This window comes from Asparagus officinalis, chromosome 8 (genome assembly GCF_001876935.1).
Source record: "Asparagus officinalis chromosome 8, Aspof.V1, whole genome shotgun sequence".
Taxonomy (NCBI): Eukaryota; Viridiplantae; Streptophyta; class Magnoliopsida; order Asparagales; family Asparagaceae; genus Asparagus; species Asparagus officinalis.
This window is the reverse complement of record NC_033801.1, coordinates 38,727,285-38,743,773: the sequence shown is the minus strand read 5'-3', so window position 1 is coordinate 38,743,773 and position 16,489 is coordinate 38,727,285. Positions and strand designations below refer to the sequence as shown.

Below are 16,489 nucleotides of genomic sequence, written 5' to 3'. Positions count from 1 at the left end.
TTATTATCGGTATAAAAGGCTTGATGAGATGGAATGTTCTTCAAAGAAGAACACACTCCACGTAAATACAAATACTTTAATGTATCCGTAATTAAAGTGTTATAATCTCTCCTAGAAATATGGTACAAAATAATTACTCTGACGTTAGTTCAGTACTGAGTAAAGGAGATACATCTGTCGAAAGATCCATTTTCTCCTGTAGGAGATTTTGGTGAGTACTGAGACGGTAATAACCGAGTAGAACTGGGTTCAACTCGGACTCAAAATTTTAAGATTGATCAGTACTAGATCTGGTAGTGACAAGATTCTTCAATGCGATTTACTGGGTGGATTGCAGTGAGGAACAATCATATTGAGTACGAGGATAATCCAAATACAAAGAGCTTCTAGGATGCTCTTAACGCAAAATTCGTATGTCTCCCCTATGAGGTTCCGAGTTCTTATTATTTAGTTAGCTTCAAATGAGATAACTGCTAAGCAGAACAAGTGCTTAGCAAGCAGAACATTAAATACACCTTTGTATCATGACCTCAGTGATTAGAGATCATGAGATATTTGGAGGTGCGTTGAGCTAGGAGCAACAGATCCGGGCGGTTATCAGGACTTTACACAACTTCGGGAAAGATATTTACTACTTTCATTGCAGTTCGCAGATCCAACTAATAAGAGACAGATTAATTGATTTGACTGCAAACAAACCAATCATTTCGCGCATAAGGACGCACAACGTAGAAAACTCGGGACTCATGGACCAAGGTTTTAAATATCAGTTATTAGGAATATCAGACAGTCAAAATCCATATCGGATAACGGATATCAGGGATATATCAGGGATATATCAGGGACAAGTAGTATTGTTAGAGTGAGATTACTGAATGGTGATATACACACAATAATATTCTAAAATGTAAACTAGTCATACTTAATAAAATATAAATATACTAAAATGTAAATAATCATGTTTAAAATCACTCACCAACTATGATGCACGGATACGGATACGGGACACGGATACGACACGGACACAGATACGGGATACGGCAAAATCCAAAAAAATAGGATACGGGGATACGGCAAGGAATTTTTTTAAAATTATTATTATATATAGAAAATTTTATAAAATTCAACTAACAATCTAAAATAATACCAAATTTTAATTTTCATTATTTTCATCTTGAACATATAAAAATACAAGCCTATCTTGCAAAACGAGAGTTAAAAATTACAAGTATACATTCACAAGTTAGAACTATACCCAAAATATTACAAATATTCCTTAAAATATTACAAGTATATTGTTGAAATAGAAGGTAAATATTACAAGTATACAAAATATTATAAGCCTAGCCCAAATTTTTATTTACAAGTGTTATCCATATAAATAGGTAAGAATGGGCGCTAGGGCTAGGGTTTTCATCTATCAGATCCTCCAGATCCGACTCCTCTCTCTTCTCCAGATCCGACTCCTCCCTCTCTCTTCCAGATCCGATTCCTCCAGGTCCGACTCCTCCCTCTCTCCTCCAGATCCGACTCCTCCCTCGAATCTCGTCGCCAACTCCTCTGACTCCGCCCTCTCTCCTCCAGATCCGACTCCCTCCTCGAAGCTCCAGATTTGACTCCCCCCTCGAAGCTCCAGATCCGACTCCCCCCTCGAAGCTCGTCGCCGACTCCCCCTTCGAAGCTCGTCGCCGACTCCTCCCTCGAAGCTTGTCATCCCTTGAAGCTCATCGTCCCTCGAAGATCGTCGTTTAATCCTCCCTCGAAGAGATGGAGATCGAGAGAGAGATGAGGACGACGAGAGAGAGACGAGAGAACTGACCTCCGGCGCGACGAGCTTGACGAGATCTAACCTCCGACGTGATGGCGACACGAGAAGACGACGAAAACAGAAGAAGAGGTCTGCGCGAGAGATGAGAAGAGGATCAGCGACGTCGGGAGCGGGTAAGTCCAGATTTTAGGGTTTTTTTGGGTTTGGGTTTCGGGTTCCCTTCCCCCCCTTTTTCTTTTCATTTGCCGAATCCGTGTCGTATCTCCCTTCTCCTTTGACCGTGTCCCCCCCGTTTGACCGTTGACCTGTGTCGGACACGGATTGACCGTGTCCGACACGTGTCTTGCACGTGTCGTGCACGAATTCGTGTCTGATTCGTGTCGGACACGGATTCGTAGCCTTGGGGGGAGTATCCGTGCTTCATAGCTCACCAATGGTAGAAACTCGAATCTGATCAGGTTTAAAGTGCACTGAATAGATGATCGTTGTTCGAAATCAAAACTCAAACCAAAGGCCGATAGTTCCGACTTTTGGACTGACAATATTAGTTGATAACTCACTTTATCGCCGCATTATTAGCGATAAACATCCAAAAATGATAACCAATTTGGAATCAAACTTATCATAACGTAAGGCTCCCAAAATCGATAAATTGCCGATAATATAGCTTGATCGGCCAAAATTTAAAAATTTGTCATGGACCACATCTATAGGGCAGAGACAGTATTTATAGTCCTAAATGGGAGTAGAAAGATCTGTTGGGATTATGTAGCAATGTTGGGCACTGATGTAGAGAGGTCTCCTCTAAGTTTAGGAAAACAAAAGATCTTTCAGGATATTTTATAAGCTCCCACTACGCGTATAGGAATCGTCTCTCGATTAGGCTTGTGGGATTCTAGATGGTTTCCCATTTGTGGATAACTTACATGATTTGCTTCGAGATTTCTCTGCATATAAAAGCCAAGCTAATTGCTTAATTAATTTTAAGTGTTAATCATTACTAGATAACTAGGTTATCATGTACTTTATATTGTACCGTAAATTAAGATTAGAACTAATTTATGGTATAATAGACTAAATCATATTAGAGGACACGTGAAGGCTCCCCATGGGCGGCCTCCTTAGTATATGTAATAAGGTATTTGTCCATCTATAAGTATGGTCTTGTGGGTAAAATCACTAAAAAGTCATTTGCAATGCTATAAGCACCTCAATTGCAATTTTTCCACTCCGTTATATGCAGACCAATATTTATGAAGGTACAAAGTGGAACGCCTAAATTCCTCATTTTTAAAAAGAAACTCTATAAACAATCATGTGTAGCTGATTTCGCTCATAAATGAGTGCTTGAAATAGTTTCAAGTGCTAAATTAGAAAGGTGGGTAATCAGTTACACAAAAGTATTAGGGTTTGAACACTAATAGTGAGAGTATTTATCTTGAAAATTCAAGAAATTATGTCAAGAGAAAGGAAAAGTCATACGGTTGACAATATGCTATATTCTGCTACAAATGATGTTGCAGAAATGATGAATATAACTCTTATAGATATGATTCAAAATAGCTGCCTATTTGATTTCGGGGAGATGTGTTATTAATGGCGACATATATTGAACCGAGTACCTTCGAGATCAATAGAGTCGATACTCTATGAATCATGGACGGCCGAGGGCCTGTGTTGGATCACCACATCCATGTGGGAGTGTTTCTTTCACACACTACTTCACTGCATGAGAAGTTTAGATCCCAAAATGTTGAAGTATACTTCCACACTATTTTAGACTTTGTGATTTTGTTTACATGTGAGCAGTACGATGACATTGTCACCGAGAGACTTGTGATATATTGAGTTCCTCAGGGTGGATACCAGTACAAAGAAGAAATAGGTCAAGATTTTTACTCATACGAGATCGAGGAGACAGTCATGGATACAACAACGAAAGAGGAATTGATTCCTCTTACCAACTAAAGACAATGGGAGCGAGATAATTTTTAGAAGACTTGGACCCATCTATGGAATCTCAACTAGCTCAGAGGTCATTTCATGGATTAATACCAAGACGATATTTTTGAGACCGACGGAGAAACGTTCATAGAAGCACCGCATATTTTTGCGGAGTCCAAGTCATGTAAAGATATTATTTCTAGGACTGCAGCAAAAAAGTGAAAAACAACAATGAACGGGGAGCTTGAATTCATAAGGAAGAATTAAGTCTGGGACTTGGTAAATCTTCCAATTGAATGTGAAACTACTAAAAACAAATGGGCTTTAAAGGTCAAGCCAGATGGGAAGCTCAAGTGATGCAAGACACACTTGATGGCGAAAGAGTACTCCCAGGTAGTAGGGTGGACTACCAGAAGAGACTTTCTTTAGTGATAAGGATTAGCCCTATTCCCATGATATCGACTCCTATTGCGGAAATGGATCTTGAACTACTCAAGATGGACATCGAGACAGCTTTTATCTATAAAAAACTGGAAAAAGTGATCCATATGAATCAACTTATGTTTCGTAGACAAGGGACTTGAGCATAAAATGTACAAGTTAAAGGATCCTACCTATGGCTTAAAATATTTTTCCAATGTAGTGTTTTTTATCCTATTAGACTGTGCAAGATCTTAGTTTCTAGAAGATCAATCAGGACTGTTAGGCCCACCTACACTAAGCTGATATAAGTTTGAGATCTGTTATTATATAGTGATGGCATATTGCTGACCGGGTGTAGCATAGAGATCATTGGGGATACCATTGCTAAGAGTCAAGCTTTAAGTAGAAAACAATGTCCCGACATCAAAGCATAGAAGAAGCTAATTTTAAGCATCCATTCAAGGAGTGTAGTCGATTGTCTTGTACGTGTACAATAATCGATACATCTTTTGCAGTAGGATAGATGAGTAGGCATCGGTCTAATCCTGGTATGAGTCACCAGAGTAACTCAAGTGTATTCTCAAATATTTGATTCAGAGTGCACCTTATGTACTATGCTATGACTGCACCTTATGTACTATGCTATGACAACACGAACTCACCTATAGAGATCTTCAAATGTCGACTAGGCTAACAACCTAAATGGGCGAGCGTTAATGTCTGGTTATGTTCTCTTACTGAATAACGAGGTCATTTCTTATAATAAGAAGCAACAATGTATAGTCCTTGTCCACTTGGAGATGATATGTGGTGATATACAAAGTAGTATTTGACAGTCTAGTTATACAGATTCTTGGATAATTTGACTATAGCACAACATGTAGAGGATGGTGTGATTCTCTATCTTGATAGCACATCGACTACTGGTCATACAATAGGCCCAAATTAGTTTGGAAGTCGAATAAAATTGTATTCCTGTGAGTCGGTTAATCGAGGATCTACTAATAAAGGGAATAGCTGAGGAGCAGGTGCAACACACTTGAGCGTTATGGGCTACATCTTTTATGTTAATTAAGACCTCAAACACTGGATATTACGGATGACAGCTTTATAAGACATTATATTTGTTTTTTTATATATTGCATATCTAGGATTGCTAGTCTTATTATTGTTTGATTAATTTAGCATGGAGTATATTAGTATATAATGTGTACAGGGTACACTAGAGGACATTGGGTGCACTATTAGAAAGTTACACCAGCAAGTAGAAGCTCTTATCACATAAGAGATCCCCTTCGGTTGTTGTAGTTGCCAAAGCTAAGACCGAGTATCAGATATCATTTAGCTTGGAGCAATGACTACACTATCGTGTTACTAGGTAGGACGATAGCGGGAGCACTCTATTGGTCTCCCTGCTCTCGATCAAAATGAGGTTGTTGTATACTATATGTCGAAGCAACCCAAGTAGGAACCCCACATCCACTTTACATGTTTACTATCAGCCAAACTAGGGGCCTAACTTGGGACATGAGGTGCAGGCTTGTCGAAAAATCCTATACATATCACAGGGCAATAATGGTCGGACAAGTTCATTACAGGGTAATGAAAGTTGGATCTGTACCGTACGCATTTAGTGATGTATGATCTTAGGGAGAGAAGTAATATCATAGCACGTTGCCATATGTGTGCCTGGACTGAATATAAGGAGGTCGAGAAATGGATCCCTGCTCCCTCATTGTGTAAACCCTTATAAACAACCACCAGTAATGAAGGACAATCATTGTACCCTAGAGACACTGAGCTATCTAGAAAGGCTGTTATAAGCATCCGCTACTGTGGTTGCTATTTCCTACTGTGATGAGACAATACCACGCATATGGGGTAGTGTCAGGAAAGCACGTGATTAACACACAACTATTCAAGGCTAGAAAAAGATCAATTAATGTCTCTTGATTGCATCGCATGCGCAGCTTTCTTACACGATGGGCAAATTTTAAGAGTGAAATGAATAGAGTGCAGACCTCGGTGTTCATGTTTGCTTCTCCGAGGTATCGAATGTACTTGAACAGACATAATTGATCAGATCTGGAAACGAGATATCACATACTTACACTTTTACGTATTTGTGTTTCTTCAGGGAGATCATTGTGTTGGTCCTAACAAATCTGGCTGCAAGGCTATCCGCTTATAGTTTCTCAACTGTCCACGCCGTACTAATGATGTATGGACACAATATTGATAAGGATGGAGAATCTCAGGGATATTTTGACTCAGGGAGTAAACGGCTCAAGGAGTCAACTCAGGGAGAGATGGCATCAACTCATTTGTGCGAGTGGGAGTATGCTAGTAATTGGTGTCTGCCCAATTAAATTGGTGGATCCTAATCCTAAGTGGGCTCAAATCGGTCATTTAGTGAACATGTTCCTAATCCTAAAGGGTTAGGGCTTTGTCCTCTATATATATGCACTTATATAAAAATTAACAAGAGATAAAAATATACTAATGTCATCTCCTTGCTCTTCATCAATTCTGTGATTTATACGTTAGTCACGGGGTGATATCCGAGGGCTTCTCACCAGTGTCGTCGTCCACCGGCCATTGTCCGAAGATTAACATTAGATGCGTAATGATCCTTCCAAAAGGTCCCAGAAAGGTAATCTCTAAACAAGAGATTTATGTATTCGTATGTATTTATGTTTAGTTTATGCTTTTCATAGAATTGTTCATCTCTTCTTCTTTTTCACCAAACCGCAACCTCCAACCACTCCCTCTCTCAAACCAGAAAACAATTTGACAATCCCAGTTCAACAGAATCAATGTCACTTCCACCTCCCCCCTTCAACAGAACCAATGCCACTTCCACCTTCCCTCTCCGAAAAAGCAAAAACAATAACGAAAAGGACAAAAAAACAAAAAGAAAACGGTCGCCCTAGCTCAAGATTCAATAGTGTTTTCAGTCCTTTACTGCCATCCTCCATTAAACCAATCCTTGTAACCCTGAAAAGTGCACTTTAACTATCCTTCTTCATTGAGAATTGACCTCCTACAAGACCTGAAATTTTTTTAGCAAATTAACAAAAAACAACCTTTACAACGATGCTCTTAGGTTCAGGTATCTCCTCAACTCTTTGATTTACTTCTTACTTGTAGAAATTAGTTATGTTTTCTTAACTACGATAATTACCTTATACATGATTTCCTATGTATCATGTGTGATCCTTATGCATCTCAACATATTGCATGGAAAGTCATAGGAAATCATGAGTACAAGATATAGTTTAGAGTTTTTTACAAACTTGTCTGCTTATTGGATATATTCATCATCATCAGTATTGTGATTTGTCTGCATTCATGAATCTGTTAAAACCTATAACATACACAACTACCTACAGATCATGTCTGATCATTATTCCTGTCAATAGTTTTGCATATTATTCCATAGAAACAGACTCCTAGGAAATCATGAGTGCACTCATATATAGTTAAGGTTCTTTGTGAACTGGCCTGCTGTTTGCATTTATGAATCTACTGCATCATTGTTCTATCAAAAAATATGGGGGGGGAACATTGAGAAAGGATGCAAGAGAAGGAGAGGAATACGGAAGTGTAAACCTGAAATATATTCCAAACAAGCAGCAGTGACTGGGCATCCTTCCAAGTTCAGCAGAGCAAGCTTAGATAAACCTGTATGCAAGCAATGGGTTAATGAGCAGACAAATTAGTATGGGAAAAAGAACATGAGAAAATGAGACATCAAAATAGATATGCAGAGATTATTAGAGTGAGATGCAGTTTCTTGAGTATTTACCATTAAGATGAGCAATACCGGCATCTGTAACTCTACAACAAGACATTTGCAACTCTTTCAAGTTTGTAAGCCCTAAAGAAAGTGAAAAATGTTATTTCTCAGGAATTCTCAAGTAAACAAAAAATATGTAGCTTATGACTCCACGAGAAAACAAACTTACTACTTTATAAAATAAAAAAAGTTCTCTCAAGATATTAGTCCCATCAAATTCCATTATTGGATATCAGCCCTCACATATTGATACTCAGATACATGTACCTTACAGGACACAAAAAATCCATTATTACCAGCTAGTTGGCAGGATTTCACCCTTAGGACATCTTTCACCTCCTGCCAAAAGTAATTTCTATTCCATTATTTTATTTGACTGAATCCAAATATCTCCTCATCTTCCTTTCACCTCTATTCCAGTTTTTTATTGTTTCCTTATATTTATCCTTCAGCCTTCACCAATAAAATTTTCCTTTCATCTGATTAAACACAACCTGAAAGTCAGGAAGCATGGATAAGGTTGATCTTATTCAAACTATCACCATCTTTCAATCTTTAATCATCTCCACCCAGAATCTCAAGCTTCTCCCTCTTCAACTACTAGTAGGTTCTTAAGAGTCAATAATAGCCACACAGGGATAAACCTCGTGCCCTTTTCTTCCTCCCTCTCTAATGAATCGGCGGAGTGTTAAATGAACAAGCTCCAGGTAGGATATAATAATGCCCTTCATTATATACAGTAACGTCCTTGTACACTACATCCAATGGTTGGGGAGTGGAGTATTTAATGAAGTCTAGTCTTTTGACTTTAATTATGATTAGCTTGTGTCCTGCATTCGAAATGCTAACTCAAAGATAAGCCCCTTACAGCTTTCTATGTAACTGGAGGACATCAAAATAGAAACTACACTCCAGATTCCCTATTCTCGGAGAACAACACCCTCGTAGCACATCTCTAGCAAACTTTAGCATCCCATACTAGGGTTCTTTATTACAGATCAGCACTGGCTATTCATTTAAGGATCAGGTTCCCTCTGATGTAATGGAGAAGATCTAACTTATATCATAAATGTTTTTGATCTCTGATGTAACGCAGAAGATCAGAAAACTAAGGATGTACCAATACCATGACTTGCATGTTGAATAATGAAGTCATTTAACAATTTAAAAGTGATTTTGACAAAAATAAGAATCAACCATATAGCACATAAAGACAAATAAAAATGTCAAAAAAGAGGGCTGCAAATGTTATAACAGTCGTGAGGATGAGTGCTCAGATTCCCCTTACAACTAAATATATGGATAATCATATTCTTGTCTGAAACTATTCCTAGATGTACCCTAAAATGGAAAATGCATAATAGTACAATTTGTAAAATGAGTATCATGGAACTGAAAGGAAAAGCGGATGACCTACCTGACAGAGGTTTTAGGTCTGCATCTCTTACGGAATTGCAGTATCTTATATTAAGAGTCTCAAGTTTGCTTAAATCTGCTCAAAGAAAAAGAAAGTATGAGATAACTGAATATATATGATAAAGAAACTAGGCACATGCTTCTTGGTTATTATCTGGTTGGAGTTTTGCTTGGCTCCAACTAAGAGAAGAATTAAAAAGAAGGTTCAAGGTTAAGACTCCTATTTTTAGTTGTAACAACACGGGAATTCAAATGTTGCAGATTTCTGCTACTCCATGATCACAACATTAACTAATAATGAATAGATCACCATATATCTAATAGCAACAAAGCAGTTTACATCAACATTCCGCAAGCAAGAATTGATTTCAAAATGCCATATTATCATTACAATTGTGCCTTGGTGTCAGCTATCGAGTTCTACTCCATATTGAGAAGGCTCCACATAAGTTTTCACTACCGTTCAAAAACCAGACATCAAAAAATGTTAATCCACTGAGGGGCTCTTTGGTTGGGTGGAAATAGGTGGAAACCACTTTCTAGAAGTGGTTTCAATTTTTTATCCACTTTCTAGAAGTGGTTTCTTTTTCCTTTTCTCCCCTTCTTTTTCCCATTTGGTTAGATGCATTTCTAGGGAATATATTTTCTAAAAGTACATGAATATATTGGAAAAGGGTTGAAAGCACACTTTTGGGTTTCATTTCCTACATCTGATTTCTTTGATTGTCAGAAAATCAACCAAACAGCGCCTGAGTTTAAGCCAAATTCCTTGTCAATGAAGCAATGAACAGAAAAGGGCTCCGTATAAAACCTATTACACCAGTTGGTCTGAAGGAGAACGTATACAAGCTAAAACTTTTGCAACTAAGGATAAAAAACGAGTGGGTCACTGCTGATCAGGCCCAATGATGCTAATTTTTGTTACTGCACAAATCAGTACTAATTAATATTAAATATTAGTAACCACAGTTGGAGAAGCAAGCTACCCAAACAATGTATTTCCAGATCAGTTGTAAGCAACCACAAATGCATCACTTTACGAACTACATATAGCTTCACAGATTGATTGGTATCATATGCAACTAATAATGAATAGATTACCATAAATTTAATAGCAACAAAGCAGTTTACATCAACATTGCACAAGCAAGAATAGATTCCAAAGTGCCATATTACCATTACAATTGTGCCTTGGTGTCAGCTATTGAGTTCTACTCCATATTGAGAAGGCTCCAGTCTCCACAAGAGTTTTCACTACCGTTCAACAACCAGACATCAAAAAATGTCAATCCACTGAGGGGCTCTTTGGTTAGGTGGAAATAGGTGGAAACCACTTTCTAGAAGTGGTTTCCATTTTTGATCCACTTTCTAGAAGTGGTTTCTTTTTCTTTTCTTTTTTCCCCCTTTTTAACCCCATCTGGTTAGATGCACTTCTACGGAATATACTTTCTAAAAGTACATGAAGTTATTGGTAAAGGGTTGGAAGCACACTTTTGGGTTTCGTTTCCTACAGTCTGGTTTCTTTGATTGTCAGGAAATCAACCAAACAGCCCCTGAGTTTAAGCCAAATTCCTTGTCAATGAAGCAACGAACAGAAAAGGGCTCCGTATAAAACCTATTACACCAGTTGGTCTGAAGGAGAATGTATACAGGCTAAAACTTTTGCAACAAGGATCAAAAACGTGTGGGTCACTGCTGATTGGGTCTTCTAAAAGTTCCAAGTTCAAGTAAGCTTCTGCACTATAAACGGATTTATTCAGGGAGTTTTTGACCCTGATATTCGTATACATCAACATGTTATAAAACTTCTTAAACTACAAATTGATTCAACAATTTATATCTTGGTTGGTGAAATTATCTTCATTAAACCATGTCAATATTGATTAGCCGAAATATAATTCAAGATAATTGTATTTGCAGTTAAAATCACTCAAATGCACCAAGAAAAGAGGCATACCTTTCAAATGAATCAGACCACCATGGATGCCTAAGCATCTCTCAAGGTCCAAATTTACCAAGTTAACTAAGCTTGCAAATGCTTTCATACCTTCTGCACTGATTGCAGTACTTTTCTTAAAACTCAAGGAGGTCAAATTTGAAAGACCTGATATGGGAAGAAAAAACATATTGAATGAAAACAACAATGCATACCAATGTTTAAAATAACGATAACGCATAACGTAACTCTCTACATGCTATTAAGGGTTAAAGAGAAAAAAATGCAAAAACATGAAACGCACAATGTAGGTTATTTGATTTAGTAATTATTTACATATTTTATAACTAGAAAACATTCATAGTAATTTTAATAATTAGAATCGTCAAAATTTTCAAACATAACATCACACATTCACAAATACCAAATTATACTCAAATACGTTAAATAACCATTCCAAAAGCATCAAATACATCAAGTTTGAAACAAATCATATAATTCCAAACAAATCAATTGGCAAATAGTAACTATCAATTCAATATCTCACAAATCATTTTATCCAATTTACAGTTCACAAAATATTTTCAGTCCTCAAAATGAGTCCTCAACACTAACAGCCCTAAAAGTAATGATAAATAACCAAATTTTAGAAGAAAACTGAAGAAAATACACTGTTACTAATCTCAGCCAGCAGCATAGGATCTCACCGGCATCATGGGATTCCCTGTCATCATCAAGAAGGGCTTGGAGTTCAATTAGGGTTTTGGTCTTCGTCTTCTACTTCGTCGTACACAGCTGAGGCAAAGTCTTGAGGTTCGAGTTTTGATTGGCGTCGATTGATTTCAGCGAGGAAATTGGAGGGAGCGTCAAGAGAAATAGGGGCACTGAAGGAAGTTGGGGGAGGTAGAGATCGTATGACTCATATCCTATCTAAAGGGATAGAGTTTTAATTGGGGTGAACGATTGGATTATATCCAACCTAAAATCCAACTGCTCAGATCGCAAGTCCATTTAACGCAACGTTACGTAACGCATTACATAGCCTGAATTTTTCCAAAAAATGCAACTTTAAGAACAGGGGCATTTTCTGATTGTGCTCAGCAATGATTAGGGGCTGTTATGTTACATAACGCATTATAACACGTTATGATTTATGTTTTTTTCAACATTGATGCATACTTTAGAAGACATGCCATAAGAGAAAAACAAGACTCGTTAAGTGGAGTACGCCTAGTAACAAAACAAACTATACTAAGAACCTGAAGTAAAGAAATGGTTAAGACTATTTGCTTCAAAATCATCCACAATTAGAATGAGTCAGTTTAGCATTTATTATATCCAATTAACCTAAAACTTCATCAAGAAAATTATGAAAAACTCCGTTTACTGGATAATTTCCCTATGCAAGAAAATTAATTGGACTATATCATTGAGAAAAAACCAACATAGGAGATGGAATCAAATTAGTTTCCAAGAGATGCCTACTCAAAACTGCAACTCGAAAAGCACTAAGGACATGCAGAAACCTTATCTGGAAGTCAAAACTTCAATATTCACACTGTATACTTGAAACAACATAGAACAAAGGCTTCATAAGTGCAGTGATCTCTAAGAAATACAATGCATCCTCTATAAAAATTATCTTGCCAAATTACATCCCTAGCATTTATGGAAAACTACAAAGAGGAAAAATATATAGGAAAGGTAAACTCCTGAATGGCAAACTTTATATATATCACAAAACTTTAATTTTGTATCATGGTTTGGTATTACAATAGGTCATACAAGTTTTGCAGATAACACCAGTGTTTTTAGCGCGCAAAGGAAGTATCAGGGTTATTGGTGCACAAGGCTATGCGAGTATTGGGAGCCTAAAAAATCAAGACGCAATGCAAGCATGCCAGACTAAAGCAAAAAAAGAACTTTTTTTTCTATTTTTGATAAATTTGTGATAGGGAATTACACTAATTTCAAATGGATTATATATAACAAAAAAGCACATGACATAAACGTCGCAGATTACAACCATACACCTTAATAGGAACCAAAGCCTGAAGAATTTTTTGGAATAATTTTAGCGAAATAAAGCTGTACATGTTAATATAATCTGGAATATACCGCTTGCAGACACATCTCACTATTCATTTAATTGAAATATAATTAGGTATGCACACTAATAGTTTCTCATGACTAATCTCCACATCTTATAAATGTATGATTTACATAACAGATTAATTTTACAAATAACTAAAACCTTATATCTAAGTAAACACCACACTTGCATACAATGCATCTAGTTTCATATTGAGACAAAAGTTTTGTGCAAATCTAGTGAAGAAACAATAAGTAACAGACAAAACTTATGCAGAAGAGAAAAGCAGATACTGAAATTGTCAGCACAAAATTGTTTCCACGAGGCTCACAGATACGTCAGTTAGGGGCAACGAATTTATACATAGCATCATAATTATCCAAAAGGAAGTAGAGCCTTGGCGCAATGGTAAGGGTTGTCGCTGTGAATCCTGGTGGTCACGGGTTTGAGTCATGGAAACAGTCTCTCGAACAAAAACGCAAAGGCTGAGGGCAATAAACTCATGTGGTCCAAACCCTTATCAGACTCCAAATAACGTGAGCTTCATGCACCACATTACCCCTTATCATTGTTGTCTAAAGGCCTCTTAAAAAATCTGAACACTGTAGGATCATTGATAGAGTTTAATACTATATTTTTGGAAACAACTTGGATGAATCAATTGCCGAAATCTGCACACTATGAGATCATTGATAGAGTTTAATACTATATTTTGGAAACAACTTCGATGACTCTAGTCTAGAGGGAAACCAATAAACTACCATATTCACAAATGGAACAAAAAAGTGATCCCAATGGATTTCAGCAGAAAAATAAAGAAGAAAACAGCAGAATGACTGCAGAAATTTACCACAGATGTTCCCCAGACCATCTTCTGAAATCTGATCACAGTAATCAAATTTCAAACTCTGCAGATTAGAACAGCCTTTGAGAAGAACCAACCCAGAATCCGTAACATCCGAACAAGAAATATCAAGTGACAACAAAGATTTCCCTTGAGAAGTAATAACATCCATCCAACTATCCTTTACACCTGGATATTCTCCCAAATAGAAATCCTGTTTTGTACCAGAATATTAAGAACTCAGACGCCGGTATTCATTTCCAATAACCAATAGAATAAACTTGTTAGCAACTTCATTATCATGTCACACATGAAACAGCATGTCATGTATCAGCTTTCGCTATTTACAAAGAAAAGATCTTCTCCCGTAAAAAATTTCATTAGATTCTGAAAAAGAGTATTATAATCCATACAAAGCTCACTAGGAAAGCACTAGGAAAGCAATGGAGAACCATCAACCATCATCTACCAAGAAGTATGTTAATTACGAAGGGACAACTACTATATGAATAATGCAGCGATAATAACTGATGCGGAGTCATAACAGACGATGAGTGAACACGTTGATTAATGAAACGACAGATAGCTTGTGGTTTAGACAACGCCTAAGAATTCACCAAAGTTTATAGGAGACGGAACTATGTGTGTGGTTCAGTAACTTGTTAACATGAACAACAGGACTCTTTGAAGGCAAACTATATCCATTTGCTAAAATAATAGCCTACTATGCAATCTAGACCATTTGATTATGATCCCATTAACCAAATAAATAGTAATATCCAAGGAACAAGCTGAAAGGCAAAATGTGACTTATAGCAGAACTGTCATCTTCATACAACAGGCAGGGTTCTAACTGTATGGGAGGATCACCTCAAGAGCACAGTCCCGAAAGGCATCAAGAGACGATTCACTAAGACAATGAGATTCCACCAATTCATTAAATATTTGTTGGCTTATGTCCTTTGGTAGCATAGAGAAGCTACTATAGTTCTTTATATCCTGCAGAAAAATGGTGAAGCCATGGCCAGGTACAAAGTCAGTGGTTATCGCAAATAGCAGAAAACAGACTAAGTCAGCGATAACTAATAGAAAAGGAAATCACCTCCCGGATTCTAGCTACACAAAGTTCAATAAGGGATGGGCACTTTCCTTGTCCCTTCAGAGTAACATCAGAGGCACATCGAGGAAGTGACAATAACAACCACTTAGAACTACCACTTTTTGAGTACCTTCCTGTGGCTCCTCTTCGAGAATCACCCTCATCCACCAGGTGGTCTCTCTTCCTTGAGCAAGCTCCCCCCATGGAGAATAATTATATTCCCAAATCCTTCAATGTATGATATATTTAAAAAATATTGACTCCCATTCTGATATATATTTGAAAACCAAAGCAGAGAATTGCTTTGTCTACTCCATCCTACAACAGATCAAATGACAGAATGAGTGCCCAGACTTTCCAACAGACCAGAGGAAAACAACATAAGTACATTTTACAGCTGAAGAAAGATGGTTAGCAGTTCAATCAGCTATGCATGTCAGAGATTTCAACAAAACGAGTAACCCACAGCTGTTATCACACAGCATTTTTCTAAAGAAAACGACAGCAAAAACAGAGGTCCCAAAAATTTCTCAATTTCTACATTTTAAATAACTCCGTTATAAAATACATTCATAGAATACTCTCATATCCTACATCAATGTAGCACTGTCCAAATTTCATTAATATATACTGTTGGCCTGCAAACCAAGCTTTAATTTTTGTGTAAAACTATGTTTGCAAATAATCTTTTCTGTGCATAGAACACATATCAAAATCACTTGTACAAGCCATGCTACAGCCATGATCATATAAGTGTTACCAACAAAATAACAGTTCTACCCATTTATATGGGGGGGGATTTTACAGAAGCAAACACGAACGATCGCATCATCAACATATTTAATCAATTTATTTGCGCTTATCACTCTCCCAAATCAAAACTAGCCTTCTGAAGATACCGATCATTCAAAAACTAAACAAACTAAACACAGATTGATCAAACTACACAAAAACACAGATAAAATGAACCGACAAAACCCTAGGCGACGATCGATCGATCGATCGATCAATCCGGGGCCGAAGTTTTACCTGACGGAGTCTAGAGAGAGGAAGAGAGACCGAACTCCAGGGTTTATAGAGGAAAGAGAGAGGCCGAAGCTACACGAAACGGGGTGAGAGAGGGAGAGAGAGAAAGGTAAAGCTGGAGTGAAGGCAAGGGCGGGCGGGC

At 37.4% G+C, this 16,489-nt stretch overlaps 1 protein-coding gene across 2 annotated transcripts in view; it reads right to left on the bottom strand.

Moving 5' to 3' along the window:
- LOC109822413 (F-box/LRR-repeat protein 14) overlaps positions 1 to 16,483 on the bottom strand; it is a 38,905-nt gene extending 22,422 nt beyond the window's left edge. For both annotated transcript variants that reach the window (XM_020388606.1, XM_020388607.1), the window contains exons 1-8: positions 16,351 to 16,483; positions 15,325 to 15,639; positions 15,093 to 15,221; positions 14,229 to 14,436; positions 11,308 to 11,454; positions 9,352 to 9,426; positions 7,944 to 8,015; positions 7,748 to 7,819 (exon numbers count right to left, since the gene is read on the bottom strand). In XM_020388606.1, coding sequence (XP_020244195.1) covers positions 7,748 to 7,819; positions 7,944 to 8,015; positions 9,352 to 9,426; positions 11,308 to 11,454; positions 14,229 to 14,436; positions 15,093 to 15,221; positions 15,325 to 15,525 — 904 coding nt within the window. In that variant the 5' untranslated portion in view covers positions 15,526 to 15,639; positions 16,351 to 16,483. The remainder of the gene's footprint in view (positions 1 to 7,747; positions 7,820 to 7,943; positions 8,016 to 9,351; positions 9,427 to 11,307; positions 11,455 to 14,228; positions 14,437 to 15,092; positions 15,222 to 15,324; positions 15,640 to 16,350) is intronic.